Raw genomic sequence first — 14,537 nt, forward strand, 5'->3', positions numbered from 1 at the left:
CTGCACAGTGCCCGTAGCCTCGAACGATACAGGAGATCTGGAAGTCTGGCCATCTGAAAGTTCAGGTGTCGGTATGCAGACCTCATACGGCTCCTCTCTCAGCGTTGTGAGCTGAATGTTGTAGAATAATGTGAACCATGGTTCCATCAGCCTTCATATGGTTAAGTAATCTTTCGGATGTATGTAAACATCTTATCTTCAGCTTTAGTAGGAGCCAGCGTTCTTTTCACCTGAAGACTTTGTCTGGCTGTGGTAGGCGTCAAGGCAATGGGTGAAAAGGGCGAAATCACAATAGCGTGGAGTCACTACCACTTCTATGTCGTCCACTGCAGAGAGAGGAACAGGCGCTGATTTTAGGCCTGAAGTAATTGTTACGCGATTTGTCCAAGCCAATAGGAGGTACAGAGACGTACTGGCATGCGTTTGAGCACGCTCTGCTCAAGCGGTTATACCGGAAGGACCTAGTAACCTGGCTTCCCTTACTTGAATGAATGTTCTCCAAAGTGAATCTAGCTCACCTGCTAGGATGCTGCGTAGATGCTAAAAGGTTAATACACTGCTCTGAGTCGGCCGGAAAGTAAGCGTCAAGTCAGAACATTTCATCGGGCACTTGAACAGGCAAATGATTTTTCCTAAGTAACACCTTCTGCATCATCAAGGGGCGACGCTATAACGCCGCTGCCGATGGTTCTCACCGCGGAAGCCTGTTGACACGCCTGGTACTAACCACGGCGCTGTTCCTGCTGGGCAGCTGCAATGAAAAGCATAATGGCCGTAAATAAGACACGCACAAAAATGCAGAATCAGAGACGACGACCTTTTTGGGCATGTCTTGTACACGGCAATTATGAATTTCAGCATTCACCAACTTGGCTAAAACGCGGTTCCCTTGAAGCAGCAGCAATTTTCTCACGAATTGCGTCATGCATGTCGCCTCGGCCTATTGTTAGGTCGCTGTGCATAGAATTTGAGCTTAACGCTAAACAACCATACAACAATTCTTCGTCTTACGTAGCGCTCAACTGGAGTTGTGTATGGCAACGTGTTTTCCTCTTTACTTGGTTTTATTGTTGTGAAAAAATGATATTACCAATGAGAAATGGCACGAAAAGATGTTATCCACTATAGTTGCTTAGTGGCTTTGGGGATGTACTGTTAAAGGGGGGGGGGGGGTCGCTGGATCAAATTCAAGCTTTCGCGGTTGCATTTCGATGGGGGCGAAATGCCAAAAACGCTTCTGTGCCTTGAATTGAGCGCACGATGAAGAACCCCAGCTGATCGAGAATAATGCAGAGAGTTGCACTACAGCATACCTGAAAATGAAATTGTGGTTTTGGCGCAAAAAAACAATAATTTTTTTAAGATACACTTTATTATGTCACGCATCGTCTTCTTGGCTTGCACTGTTCGCTTTTGGATTGGTTCGGTGGGTTTTATGGCGCTGTGTCCTCCTCTTGTGAAGCAGCACTGCAGAAGCCACGGCTCCGACAGGTTTTCCTGCAGTCGGAGAGTTTGGGCAGCGTTCCTATAGCTTCTGCATTTTCTTCGCGTGCCTCCCTTTGACTTATGAGTTCTTGCATGCATTCTTGCGCCTTTTCTTGTGTCCCAATGGAATTCTTTAGCCGGAAATTGTACTCAACTGACTGTGTGGGCATACCTGAATAATAAACAAACAATTACTATGGAGCAGTGACGCAAATAAAAAACTACGGGGCGACAATTTTTAAGTTTTGCTGAATTTTAGAACATCGCCTGTTCCAGATGCCGTAATTCTAGTCCTTCAGCTGGAATATTCAGAGAAGCGGACGTTATCTTCATGAATAACTGAAACACCAACGAAATAATAAATTCGCCTTCTTGATTGCTTTACTGGATTTATTGCATTTTATGAATTGTAGCTCGTGACTTTGCAAAGTTCCTTTCCAACAAGAGCCCCAATTTGAATGTATGTTATATGAAGAAGGCACAGGTCAAACATTCTAAAAAAAAAGTGATTCGCTGTTGCCAACATGACAAGCCTTTTAATGCATTGCTCGGACAATACGCTCAAATTAGGTGACCAGCTACTTGCTGAAAGTCTCACCATCATCAGATAAGTTTTTTGACAAAAACAATTTTACAACTGGTCGGATAAACGTACTTGATGAACACACAATCCTACAGCCATTGGTTTGCACACTGCAGTTAAGACCTTCAGAGTGGATTTGTCATCACTATTCTGTTCTGCTGAACTCGCTTAAAAGTTATCTGGCTTTGTGACCCTTTCGCTACCATGGTCGGGATAAGTTATACACAAATTTTTATACTGTTAACGCTTTTGGCTTAATACACTAGGGTAGCGTTATTTGTCAGGCTATGTATTTTTAGATTTCCACACAATCATGTATTTCTAATTGATTCAAGCCAATAAGTTGCATTGGGCATGAATGCATATCACCAATTGCTGCATTACATGGCCATACTTTCCTGAAATTGGCGAATTGGCAACGCCACAAAGTCGTTGGAAGCAACAAGGACGAAGTTTACGCAGGTCTGGGCATTGTCGCGGATAGGGGTAGCGTTCAGGCTAGGAATCCCCCTGTCATAGGAATGAGTACGTCCAGGAATAGAAGTGAACGAAGAGGTTTATCTACATATAAAAGCAAGTGTGAGATTCTAGTCAGAGCTCACTCAGCAAAACTTGGAAAGTCCTTTTAAAGCAGTTCGTTTCTCCTGGTTTCCCACACAAGCGAATTCCCCTATTCCCATGTTCTCATGAACAATCCCATGTTCGCACCACCTTGCGGAACTCCGTCTCTGATGTTCAACTTTCGAACCCGCCTGCGATGCAATGACGGCGCAGTCGCGAAACGGTCGTCCACGCGGTTCCCACGAAAGCCGTCGACATTGACTCCTTCTCCGAATTAGTGGGGCTCTCCATGACGGTCAGCGTGCCAGGTTCAGAGTCCTAGCTTTGACAGCTGTTGTCCCTTCCACAGAATGTGGCGTTGGCTGTCACCTCGAAGATAGGTTTTTTTGGTTGCCCGTCATTAGCCAGTTTTGGGCCCCGTCACCGGCTGGCGCGGGTGAGGGACTCGCCTTGTGGGAAACACCCATAAAATTCCCTCTGACATTTTAAGGCGCAACAGTCTCAATCGCCGGCGGTAATGCCCACCTGAGAATGACCACCTGTTAGGTTTCCCGAAGTGTCGGTATTCAGTCTTATCCACCTGTCAGCAGCGAGACTGACTAGACCGGGCTCAGTTCCGGCGACGTCGACCGACAGCTTGAACTGGTGGAGTGGGCGGAGAAGGCCAAGCAGGCCCAGGGCCTTACTTGAACCCGATCCCTCAGCCGCGTCCCCCTTTACCCTTTCCCCTTTCAATAACGTTTACCACCAGTCGCGACCTCAGTCATCATATAGAAGCGATGGCTGATGGCACACTGCAGCTTAGGGTCTGAGCAATCGCTTCATTGTGGCCTCCTTCCTGGGAACACACACGCACAACCACTGGGCACAAGAAAGTGCCGTGCTCGCACCGAGAGCCACCGGGTCGAGTTAAAGATCTAAGCAGCTGCCCAATCCAATAAAATAAACCACAAAAGTAGCCATCCAAACACTTATCTGAAGACTCACAGAAGCCCGAAAGTTAGACATGATAGAAGGGCAGTTGAGCTTTCACGGCTTCAAGACTCTAGTTCTCTTATGTATCATCCTCCTGGCGTCTTGCTTAAGCCATACGGTTTGGCATTAAGCTTTTCCTTTTGATATATTAGCTACATCAAAGGTCAACTGCTGAATCGCGGGACTCCTCCTGAGTAATCCACTCTTTCTGGGAGGAATTTTCGGACGCCATTCCAGTATTGTTACTCAGGTGTGGTCCCGCGATTCAGCAGTTAACCCTTGATTTAGCTAGTATAGCGAAAGGGCAAGCTTTACGACAACGCGTGTGGCATGAGCAGGCGTGCACTAGTCTAACGGCCTCGCCCTCCGAAAAGCCTTCTTGAATGCGTGGGACCCCGCGGTTCATTTTCGCCAAGTTCATCACCCTGCCGTGAGCAACCGTATCGCATGCTCGGCGTTGGCTTTCAGTTGAATTCACATCCCCAATATTCTTACGGTTTGCACTTCCCAGGCTTCCTGTCCGTTCAGAGGGAGTTCCATATTCGACCGGTTTGCACGTCTGGCGTATTTTGCACGCACCAGCACAAACCCCGACTTTTCGGGGGCGCATGTCATGCCCGCCTCCCGTGCAAGAAGTTCTACCTGGTCCATTGCCCATTGTAAAAGGTGCTACTTTTCACCGTAAGATTCTCGAGTCTGCAATCGGGCGTTAAAGAGCAGTAGCCGGAGCTCGCGAGCCCCGGTTCGTCCAAAAGCGTGAATCGTATCGTTGCCGCATAATCATAAGTTTATCGTCGTCCGATTTTAATCACCATGTATGACGACCTTGTCTACTTTATCATTGACGCTTTGTTAGCCCTTCTTTTTTCTTTTTTCCGTTCGTGTAAGCGCCGCACTGGCTGAGCTGATATATTTCTGATTCGCGGGTGCGTTATGTTTCAGGTGGCTGTTTACAATGTTGAAGATCTGCCTGAAGCATCAGATATCACAAAAATTTCGTTTTGATTCGAACTGAAAGAAGAGCACCTTCCCACTCTAGCATATAGGTGCGGACATGGAACATTTAATAAAGGATCCTAACCCTAATAAATGACTTGTAAACCAAATAATAAAGCGAACCTCACTGTACATAGGTGAAAAAAATGAATGAACAGATTAAAGACGGTATAAGCACGCTGATTTTATACGTAATCATATAAAGCCAAGTTACAAATATTAAAAGGAAGGAGCCCATGACATACAAGGAAAAGCCAACACAAAATAACAATAAAATAAATACCATGGTATAACGTGTTGCCACCAATCACAAATTCCAAGAAGTAGACATAAAAATGCACAAGCAATATACAGTTAATTGGTCGAGTTATTTGTAGATGCCAAATAAGTAGTCGTTTATTTGAGATTTAAAGATGGAAAGTGAGGTACATTATTTTAAGTTGTCAAGCAGCGAGTTGCTTTACAAAGCTTAATTTTGAATCTCGTAAATTGAAACTGAGTTCTGCGAACTTATGTGACATTACTGGGATACGATAACTGTGTGTGATAATTACACATAATAACCCTTTTCTTTACCGTGTTTTGTACCGTAGCACCGATGACATTGAAAGAAGCCCTGCTGTAGTTGACGCTGGTAAACGTTCCAGATTCACAGCTATTTATGTTTGAGCACCCATTGTGGTTGCCCGTCTGGTGCACTCTTTGCTGCTGCTGAAGTCGAAGGCAAGGAAGCGTACACAATATACGTGATACTGATAAGTGGAGCTGCCACTACGGGTACAAGTGTGCTCTGTAGATAAAGTGCATAGCAGATAGGTGTCCTTTTTCCAAAAGTTTTTTTTTATTTCATTCCTCTACTTCCCCGCGCTATTTAGTGCTCACAGGCGCGCTCCATTACAAGAGTTATAACTGTCATCTCTTCATGTCAGCGTTAACGTGCATTCGATAAACACAAAAAATTGAACTCTGTAATACGTACCCTGGGAACACGTATTCATCCCATCTTTTTGTTCTGTAAAGGACAAACATTAAGGATTATTCCCGCATCCAATAACATTTACTGCTGTATAAATGATCATACATGACTGAAATTCACTCTACTCAAAGCTTGAACTTTTTCTTTCTCATTTATATTTACTGGTTAACCACTAGCCCGTTCTTCACGTTTTCACCACATCTGCTGGAAGGGCTAGGTATGTCCAGCGCTCGTTCGGGCACTCGCGACAACAGTCTGCACTAGCCAGAAGACGACCAGCGAAGAAGCCGCTAGAATCTTAGGCTCTTCCCTGAGTAAGGCCTCCTACCAGAGAAGACACGCCCTGCAAAAGAGGTCACGACAGCCGAGATGACCGAACCCATCACTCCTACAGCTATCGTGTTGCAGCAACCACAGGAGTCACCGAATTTGCGTGGAACCCCCAGCGTTCATCCTGAGTACTGGCTCGGACAATTCTAGCGCGTAGTGAGTTAGAAGTGGAACGACCACTCGATAGTTGCAGCACGTTTACTTCGCGCTGCAGTAGTCTGCACGTGCACGGTTCATCAACCAGGATTCCCAGCTCAGAACATGAGAAAGCATCAAGCGAAGCCTTCTTCCGACATTTACAAGTGTCCTTCGCCAGGAAAGAGCTGAGAGACAACTTAAAACACGTCTCCAGCTGCCTAATGAAAGTGTGGCCTTCTTAGTTGAAGAAGTTGAGAATCTTTTTAGTTGAGCAGATCCAGAAATGCCGGAAGAATCTTGGTTTTCTAATTAGAGGAGTGAAAGAAAATTTTCTGGCTGGGCTATTGCGGAGCCCACCAAAAACAGTCGCTGAATTTTGAACTGAAGCCGCAGCCATTGAAAAAACATTCACCGTTTAAAGAAGACAGTATGGACCCCCTGCGCTGGTCCATGGTACGTCTCCTACGGAATTCGACGCCATGAGCGTGAGCAACTTTCAAGACACAATCAAGGCTGTAGTACAAGAGGAACTTCATAAAATGTTCCCTAGCTCCGGTCTTCAAGTCGCAGTGCTCAGTGGCGTTATCACGCAAGAATTCCAGCAGGCACTGAAAACAGGGAAACAAGTTCAGCCGCAGCAAGCACCCGAATACATCTCTCGGTCACCTCAGCTTATGTCGTATGCCTCCGCTCTGCAAAACCAAGTGTGGCCGGCCAGATCGACGTACTCACCGCTGCAACGCTCACCACCAAATAACCGCCTGCCTATGGTCGAACAGGCAGCCCCGAGAAAGTCCGGCGTCTCGATGACTCCCGACAAGCGTCCTCTACGTTCCCACTGCGGCGAGCCCGGCCATGTATACTGTCACTGCTTATATAGGAACTTCGGCATCCGTGGGTTCCCTATCGGGGCTACATGTCCACAACGTGGTGAAAGGCCACTTGAGATTGAACACTACATACAAAGGCAGGATTCGGCAACGAGCCGCTACCGCAAGCCATCACCCTCATCCCGCCGTTCTACTTCTCCCTGCCCTAGCTACGCGGGAGCAGCGCGGGAAGGTCTCCCAGCCCTAGCATGGTAAACTGAGTATGGCAACCGGTGGAGGCACGGTTGCAGCTTTTTGCACTGCTAAAGGCCCTCCCACACCGCAACATTCCAGTGGTGTAACTACGCCTGCACCGTACGAACAATATGTGTCAAGGACGCGACAACATAATCTTCATGCCACCGACGAGAGGACGCGATGCACGGACCTAGCAGCGAAGACAGACAACCAGGATGTACTGGCATTGGTTGACGCCGGTGCTGATTTCTCCATCGTGAGCGAGGGGTTCGCCACTCAATTAAGGAAAGTTGTTACGGCTTGGGACGGCCCGCAGATACGAAGAGTAGGTCATCATGTAGTAACAGCAAAAGGAAGATATGCGGCTCGTGCAGTGGTGCGAGGACACGCGTACCCTACGATTTTCATGGTCCTATTACAGTGCTCCCATGACGTCATTCTGGGCGCAGACTTCCTTTCTGCTACCAGTGTGGTCATTAATGGACAGGCAGAGGCCAGAAGTCTTTCACCAGACAACGCAATTGCGCGAGATCCAAGTTCTGCATTATCTGCTTCACTCGCGATTCTGGTTGACCATATCACGTTTCCACCCCGCTCGAGTACTCTAATCGCAGTTGGTACCAACAACGACAGCTGTGCCGAGAGGTTGGTCGAAGCGAACCCAAGTTGCTTGTTTGAGCGTATGCTGACTGTAGCAAGGGCAATCGTCCGCCTGGTCGAAGGAACAGCCAATATATTGATAACGAATTTCGGCTCGGAATATCGTCACCTCACTAAATGCAACACGGTGGCGCTCTTCGAGACTATTCCCGACAAACGCAGCATCCTCACGCTCAAAAACGAGCTTGCACCTCGACCTGCTGGCATTTCATTCGCGATAAACCCTGCTCTGTCGCAAGCGAGACAAGAACGGCTGCAGAAACTGCTTCATACCTACGAGGATTGCTTCGTTACATCGTTCAAGATTCGCCAGACGACCTTTACAAATCCTCAAATAATAACAGATGAATGTGCATGGCCTATTCACAGGTCACTGCACCACGTGTTCATGAAAGAAAGCGAAGCAATCAGGAAACAGACAACAGAAATGCTGCACGACGATCTCATCGAACGCTCTCAATGTCCCTGAACTTCGCCCGTCGTGCTTGTGAAAAAAAAGAGAACAGCCTGTAATATTCTGTGTCGATTACCACCGACTGAACAAGGTCACGAGAAAGTACGTCTACCCGTTCCCTCGAGTTGACAATGCCTTGAATCACATTTGCAGTGCAAGATACGTCTCGTCCTTGGACCTAAAGAGGGGCTATTGGCATGTGGAGGTTGATGAAAGGGATCGCGAGAAGACTGCTTTCATAACACTGGATGGCTTATAACAGTTCAAGGTCATACCATTTGGGCCCTGTACTGCCCTGCAACCTTCTAAAAAGTAATGCCCCCCGTGTTGACTTGTCTGAAATGGCAGACTTGTATGGTTTATCTTGATGATTGGATGGTATTCGCTTCTACCTTCGAGGAACACCTTAGCAGGCTAGAGGTGGGACTGTGCTCTATCAAATCTTCCGGACTTACGCTGCCAGAAAAAATTTTGCTTCGCCTACGAACAGCTCAAATTCCTGGGCCACGTTGTCAACTCTGCAGGCGTCTTACCAGACCCTGAGAAGACAGCAGCCGTGGGACACTTCCCACAGCCCTGTGAAAAGGAAAGCGTCAGAATGTTTCTCGCACTTCGCGCCCACTACAGAAACTTCGTCTAAGACGTCTCACGGATCGCACAGCTACTGACACGCCTGAGAAAAGAGGACGTCCCGTTTCTATGGCACGCACCACAAGAGGAAGCGTTTCGAGAGCTCAAGCGCCGTCTTTAATCACTACCCATTTTGGCACACTTCGGCAACAACGCGGAAACGGAAATCCACACCGATGCAAGCAGGATCGGCCTCGGCGCCGTTCTTGTTCAGAGACGGAATGGACGAGAATACGTCATCGCCTATGCTAGTCGTTCTTTATCGAAGGCAGAGTCAAACCATTACACAGTGGGAAAAAAGAATGTCTGGCAATAGTGTGGGCAAGCTCAAAATTCCGCCCATATGTACACGGTAGATATTATACTGTCCTTAGCGATGACCATGCTTTGTGCTGGAAGGCAAACCTGAAGGACCCGTCCGGACGCCTCGCGAGATGGAGTTTTCGGCTGCAGGAGTTTGACATCACCGTAGTTTACAAGAACGGAAGAAAGCATTCAGGCTCAGACTGTCTGTCCCCAGCCCCCGTCGAGCAACTTTCGCCGTGTACAGACGACGACTCAACTTTTCTGGGCATGGCTACGGCCTCCGATTTCGCCAAGCAACAGTGCGCCTACCCTGAACTGAGTGGCCTCATTGAGTACCTTGAAGGAGGAAGTGACAGCATCGCACAAATCATCAAACGCAGTGTGTCCGCATTCTCTGTGAGAAATGGTGTTATAGCCAAAAAGAACTTCAATCCTACGAAGAAGGCCTACCTTCTTGTTGTACCATCGTTGTTACGTCCAGAAATTTCGCTGGCGTCTCACGATGAAGCAACATTCGGACAGCTCGGCTGTGCACGAACACTCGCGCGGATTGGAGAACGTTATTACTGGCCGCGTATTGCCGAAGAAGTCAAGCCTTACGTCCGTAGGTGCAGAGAGTGTCAACGCCGGAAGACGGCCCGAACGAAAACTGCCGGACTACTGCAACCAATCGAACCCTTGACAAGACCGTTCCAGCAAGTTGGATTGGACTTTCTTGGGCCTACTACTGCGAACCCGACGCCCACTACTGCGAACAAATTGATTCTTGTTGCAACAGATTGCTTGACGCGCTACGGAGAAACTTCCTCACTCTCGAGAAGAACCGCTGAGGAAGCCACCATATATATTTTTTTTAGTATTGTCCTGTGTCCCGGTGCGCCAGAGGCTATTATCACTGCCATGGGGACAGCATTCTGTAGTGACCTGATGCAGCCCATTTTGCGGCACAGCCAAACCACTCGCCGCAGAACTACCGCATACCATCCGCAAACTAGTGGTCCCACAGCGCGGCTAAATAAAACCCTGACGGACATGATGTCGATGTACGTTGACGTTGAACATAAAACGTGGGATGAAGTACTCCCTTATATCACCTTCGCCAATAACACGGCCATTCAGGATACAACTGGGCTGACACCGTTCACTCTTGTTTACGGCCGCGCCGTGACAACGACACTCAGCGCCATGCTGCCACATGTCAATGAAGAAGCTCGCAATCTGACGTGGCGATGTTTCAGCAGCGCGCCGAAGAAGCCCGGCGGCTCGCTCGAGTCCTAACCGCAAGAAATCAAGCGACTGGCGCCTGACAATACAACCTTCGGCACCGCCATAAAGAATACACGCCAGGCGAGCAAATTTGGGTATGGGCACCAGTTCGTGGATGAGGCTCAGCGAGAAGCTCCTTCAACGTTATTTCGGCCCATACAAGATTGTCCGCCACGTGGGTGCACTGAATTATGAGGTCGTTCTTGACGGGTTGACGAACTCTCAGCGCCGGCATGCACGACCCCAAATTGTTCATGTTGTGTGCATGAAGGCGTATTACGCACGTTAGAAAACTGCTTGCGTAGTTTTTTCATTACCTTTGGGTTCTCCACAACCTCCAGTGCTGTCTAATTGTTTACCTAAATCCTTATTTCCAAAATCGGGGCGATGTATTTCTTTTTTTTTTTTTTTTTGAGGGGAGCAATGCCACGTGGCCTTCGGGTTTTGCATCTGTGCCTGTGGCGTTCGAACGACGGGTGTTAATCCGTGTAAGCAATCGGGCAAACCTACAGCGATAGCTTCGCGCCTATGGTGGGCCTATCGTATTAGGCAGAGCAACTGGCGCTATCTCTAGCGATAGTTGTACGCACGTTCCTTCACAGCCTTTAAATACAGAATTAGCCCAGCAAGCTGGGCGAGTTGATGACTGAACATATTCCTAGGGGTGGGCAGCGCAATCTGGACGAATGACGAAAGGAAGTGCACGATACAAACGCAAACTAACAACTGGTATATATATCTTTTTTTCAAATTTGGTTGATTTCTTTAAATACTGCCCACACATAGGTGATGCTTTTTCTTCGCTGATCGCAGTCCATGCTCGCACATGCTGCTGCTACTGGGCTAATTGCTTTCGGTTATGCAAGACACAAGTTCGTCTCAATAAATGTTTGTCTTGCTGCACGCTCGTCTTCTCTAATTACCGGTGTGTAGCGCCTCTCGTGAGAGTATTAACGCGCATTCGATAAACACAAAAAATTATCATTATAATACGTACCTTGGGAACACGTATTCATCACATATTTTTGTTCTGTAAAGCACAAACGTTAAGAATTATTCCCGCATGCGATATCATTTACTGCTTGATAAATGATCGAACAGGAATGAAATTCCCTCTGCTCAAAGCTTGCGCTTTTCTTCTTCTCATTTATGTTCGCTGGTTAACCACCAGTCCGTTTTTATTCATGCAGTCCACGTACATAAGGGTGCTGCTAGTCAGCATAGGTAAATAGCTATTTAAATGGCGTTGCTTTTAACTGTTCATGATATAGACTTGGCGCTCTTTGGCCAACGATGCCCTTGCGCCATAAAATCCCCTGAATCAACTCTTCATGATATTGCAGTTTTATTGGTGCGACACGCAAGCGGTCTCACGTTGGCGCGTCATGCGAGGCATTCGCATGCCAAGCTACCGGTCTTCCGCATTTCTTGCCCGTGTTCTGCAGTTTAAAATGATGCACTTCGTATTAAGGATACCATCCCCTGCACAGAAGTCTAGCCTTACCGGTCGCGCATGTTGGCCATATAGAAAACACCACGTTCAGTAAAAGTGGTGCAATTTATGGTCAAACCTATAAAGCTAGAATGCGAGCCACTTATGGCACAAGGATTCAGCATGCGGTGAGCATACTGATAATCGTGACACCACAAAATTTTGATATCGTGTTTTTTTTGTTTTGTTTTGAAATGTCCTTCGCGACCTTCATTATTAGCACCAGGAAAACACAATGGCATTCAATATAGCGTGCTCTGTTATTATAGTGGATACCTTGCTTTTTCGGTTGCACTGTTTTGTTTGCATTGATTAATTTGGGTACGTGATTTAAATGTGTTCTTATCAATGAATACTGTGAAAACTCACTATCTACATTCAATAAGATTTTTTGTATTACTATAGACCCAGTGTCGAGATTTTTTTGCTTGTAGCTATTTCTTACAAAATTTATTGATCAATAACCTTGGTTCCGTCCTAGTACTGTTGTGTTACTCTATGATGTGTAATTATTTCAATGAATTCAGTGACAGAGGTTTCATAGTTGAGGGCATGGAAATGGAGGCAAATTCGCGTTTACTCTTGGCAGCAGCACAAATAAGGTCGCCGATAAAAACCTTAGGCGTGCTAAGGGGCACAACCACTTAATTTTTTATCAAGGTCTGTTACCAACGGCGCAACCTACCCCATGCTTAAAATTTAAAGCCTTCAATTGGTATGACTAGTGATTCTGTGAGTGGTTCTCGGTTTAGTATATGACACGAAGTGTCAAAGTAACCAGGTCGTTGAAAATATTGTGCCCTTAGGATCCTCGTAACGGTTCATATTCTTTATGCGCATTTTTCAGTCGCTTTATCAAGCAAACGACTGATGAAATTTACCGGCTCTTGCTCGTTCTGTGTATCAAGAAGAAAGTGGTTCTTACCAAAGTTTCGGAAAATCGTCTGCAGGGTAAACGCCCTTTATTTTATTTTACGGATCAGCGTAGAGCTAAAGACGGCATTCCCCTTCTGCTTCAGCATCCCTTAGCCAACTGGAATATGCCGCCGCCATCTGGAACCCTCATCAAACATATATCATCAATGCACTCGAGTCAGTTCAGAACCGTGCGACTAGATTCATCCATTCTTCATATTCATATAACATGAGCATTTCACACTTAAAGGCACAATCTAGCTTGGCATCTCTTGTTTTTCGTCGTCGCATCGCCACGCTCTCTCTTTATCACAAATTTTTTTACAGCTCACTAAGCCGCCCGCCTTACGTCACGCCATCATCTTCACACATGTCACAGCGCACAAGCCACCAACTCCAAGTTTCTCGTCCTAGAACACGAACTGTCACTTTTCAATAATCATTTTTTCCTCAAGCTACCAAGGACGGGAACGACCTGCCCATTAATGTCGCTGTCATCACATGTCATTCCCAATTTCTAGAAACTGTTGAAACTTGTGTTTCAATGTAACACCTGCCTTTTCTTGTGTTCACATGCTAACGACCCCTTATGTAATACCCCGAATGGGGCCTTTAAGGTAATAAAATGAAATGAAATGAATTTTTTCCCGAAGAAAAACTACTTCGCGCTTTTGTTCTTCAACGTTTACAATGAAGTGGTCTGGCGTTCTAGCTGTAAGTTATTCTGGTACTTATATATCATTCTAGGGCGAGCATTTGTATTTCATTCCTTTGTTCAATATTGCGAAGCTTACTTTTAAGAGGAAGCATGCTAGGTCGCTCGTAGTACGTGGTGGAAAACAAAGCACACTTCTTGTCGATGCTTTCGTACAGCATTATCTCCGAGCTGTTCCAGGATCCGGTTATCGCAGCGTCTGCGTGAGCAACAAAACGTTTATTCATTGACACTGACCTCATTTCTTCTTGCAGAGTGCAAAAACTGGGTATTTCTCTGCTTTGAACACAGCACTTGCTTTACAGCAAAGGTCTTGGTGCAACTAGAAGCTATCGGAAACATTAAATGCCAGATTTCACAGCGTCGTAAAAGAACTGGGCCCCCCGTGTATTTCATATTTGGACATAGTGTGCTGCATGTTATCAGCAACTTGCAGGCTCAACGAAAACTCCTAAACCCCCGTGTTCAGCCTGTTTAGTTCTGGTAACTGAAACAGATGCACGCACAGTTTCCTCACTGCCCTTCTGGAACCAAGAGCGCCAGCGAATTCATGTTTAAATAGAATGGGGGACAAGTTCTGAGCAATATTTGGCAGAAGTTGCAACTCTGTAAGTTTTTAATTACCTTGGAAATAATTACTGAATGTTCAGATTTCGCTCTCCTTTATGAGTTATGTAGCAGGTTCCTCCGCTTTGCTGTGTGAACTAAAGAAAGAGCGCCATTTATATTTATAATAGGGGCAGTGTTGTGAGTTATGTGCAAAATTTGTCTGCTTATGGTAATCACAGCCTTTCTCGCAAATTATTTGTGCAATCAATTCGCATCATCAAAAGCGCATTTTTAAACTGCAGATAAATTTTTCCCAACATTAGCGAAAATACTCAGCGTGTCACAACTTCGACATAGATGAAGAGATGAACTTTTTTCACCTCAATCGTGGGAAAGGTTTCAAGGATGTCCGTTAATTACAGGCCTTCAAAAAAAATGC

The 14,537-nt window shown here is 46.4% G+C and overlaps 1 protein-coding gene across 1 annotated transcript in view; it reads right to left on the reverse strand.

Annotated features, from left to right (window-relative positions):
* Window positions 1-1,372: 1,372 nt before the first annotated feature.
* The window catches only part of LOC142586980 (uncharacterized), a 35,145-nt gene continuing 21,980 nt past the window's right edge, over window positions 1,373-14,537 (reverse strand). Inside the window, exons 4-7 of the mRNA XM_075697849.1 lie at window positions 13,629-13,748; window positions 11,425-11,457; window positions 5,580-5,612; window positions 1,373-1,657 (exon numbers count right to left, since the gene is read on the reverse strand). Coding sequence (XP_075553964.1) covers window positions 1,434-1,657; window positions 5,580-5,612; window positions 11,425-11,457; window positions 13,629-13,748 — 410 coding nt within the window. The 3' untranslated portion in view covers window positions 1,373-1,433. The remainder of the gene's footprint in view (window positions 1,658-5,579; window positions 5,613-11,424; window positions 11,458-13,628; window positions 13,749-14,537) is intronic.

The sequence above is a fragment of the Dermacentor variabilis genome, chromosome 7, assembly GCF_050947875.1.
Source record: "Dermacentor variabilis isolate Ectoservices chromosome 7, ASM5094787v1, whole genome shotgun sequence".
In the NCBI taxonomy this organism is placed as follows: domain Eukaryota; kingdom Metazoa; phylum Arthropoda; class Arachnida; order Ixodida; family Ixodidae; genus Dermacentor; species Dermacentor variabilis.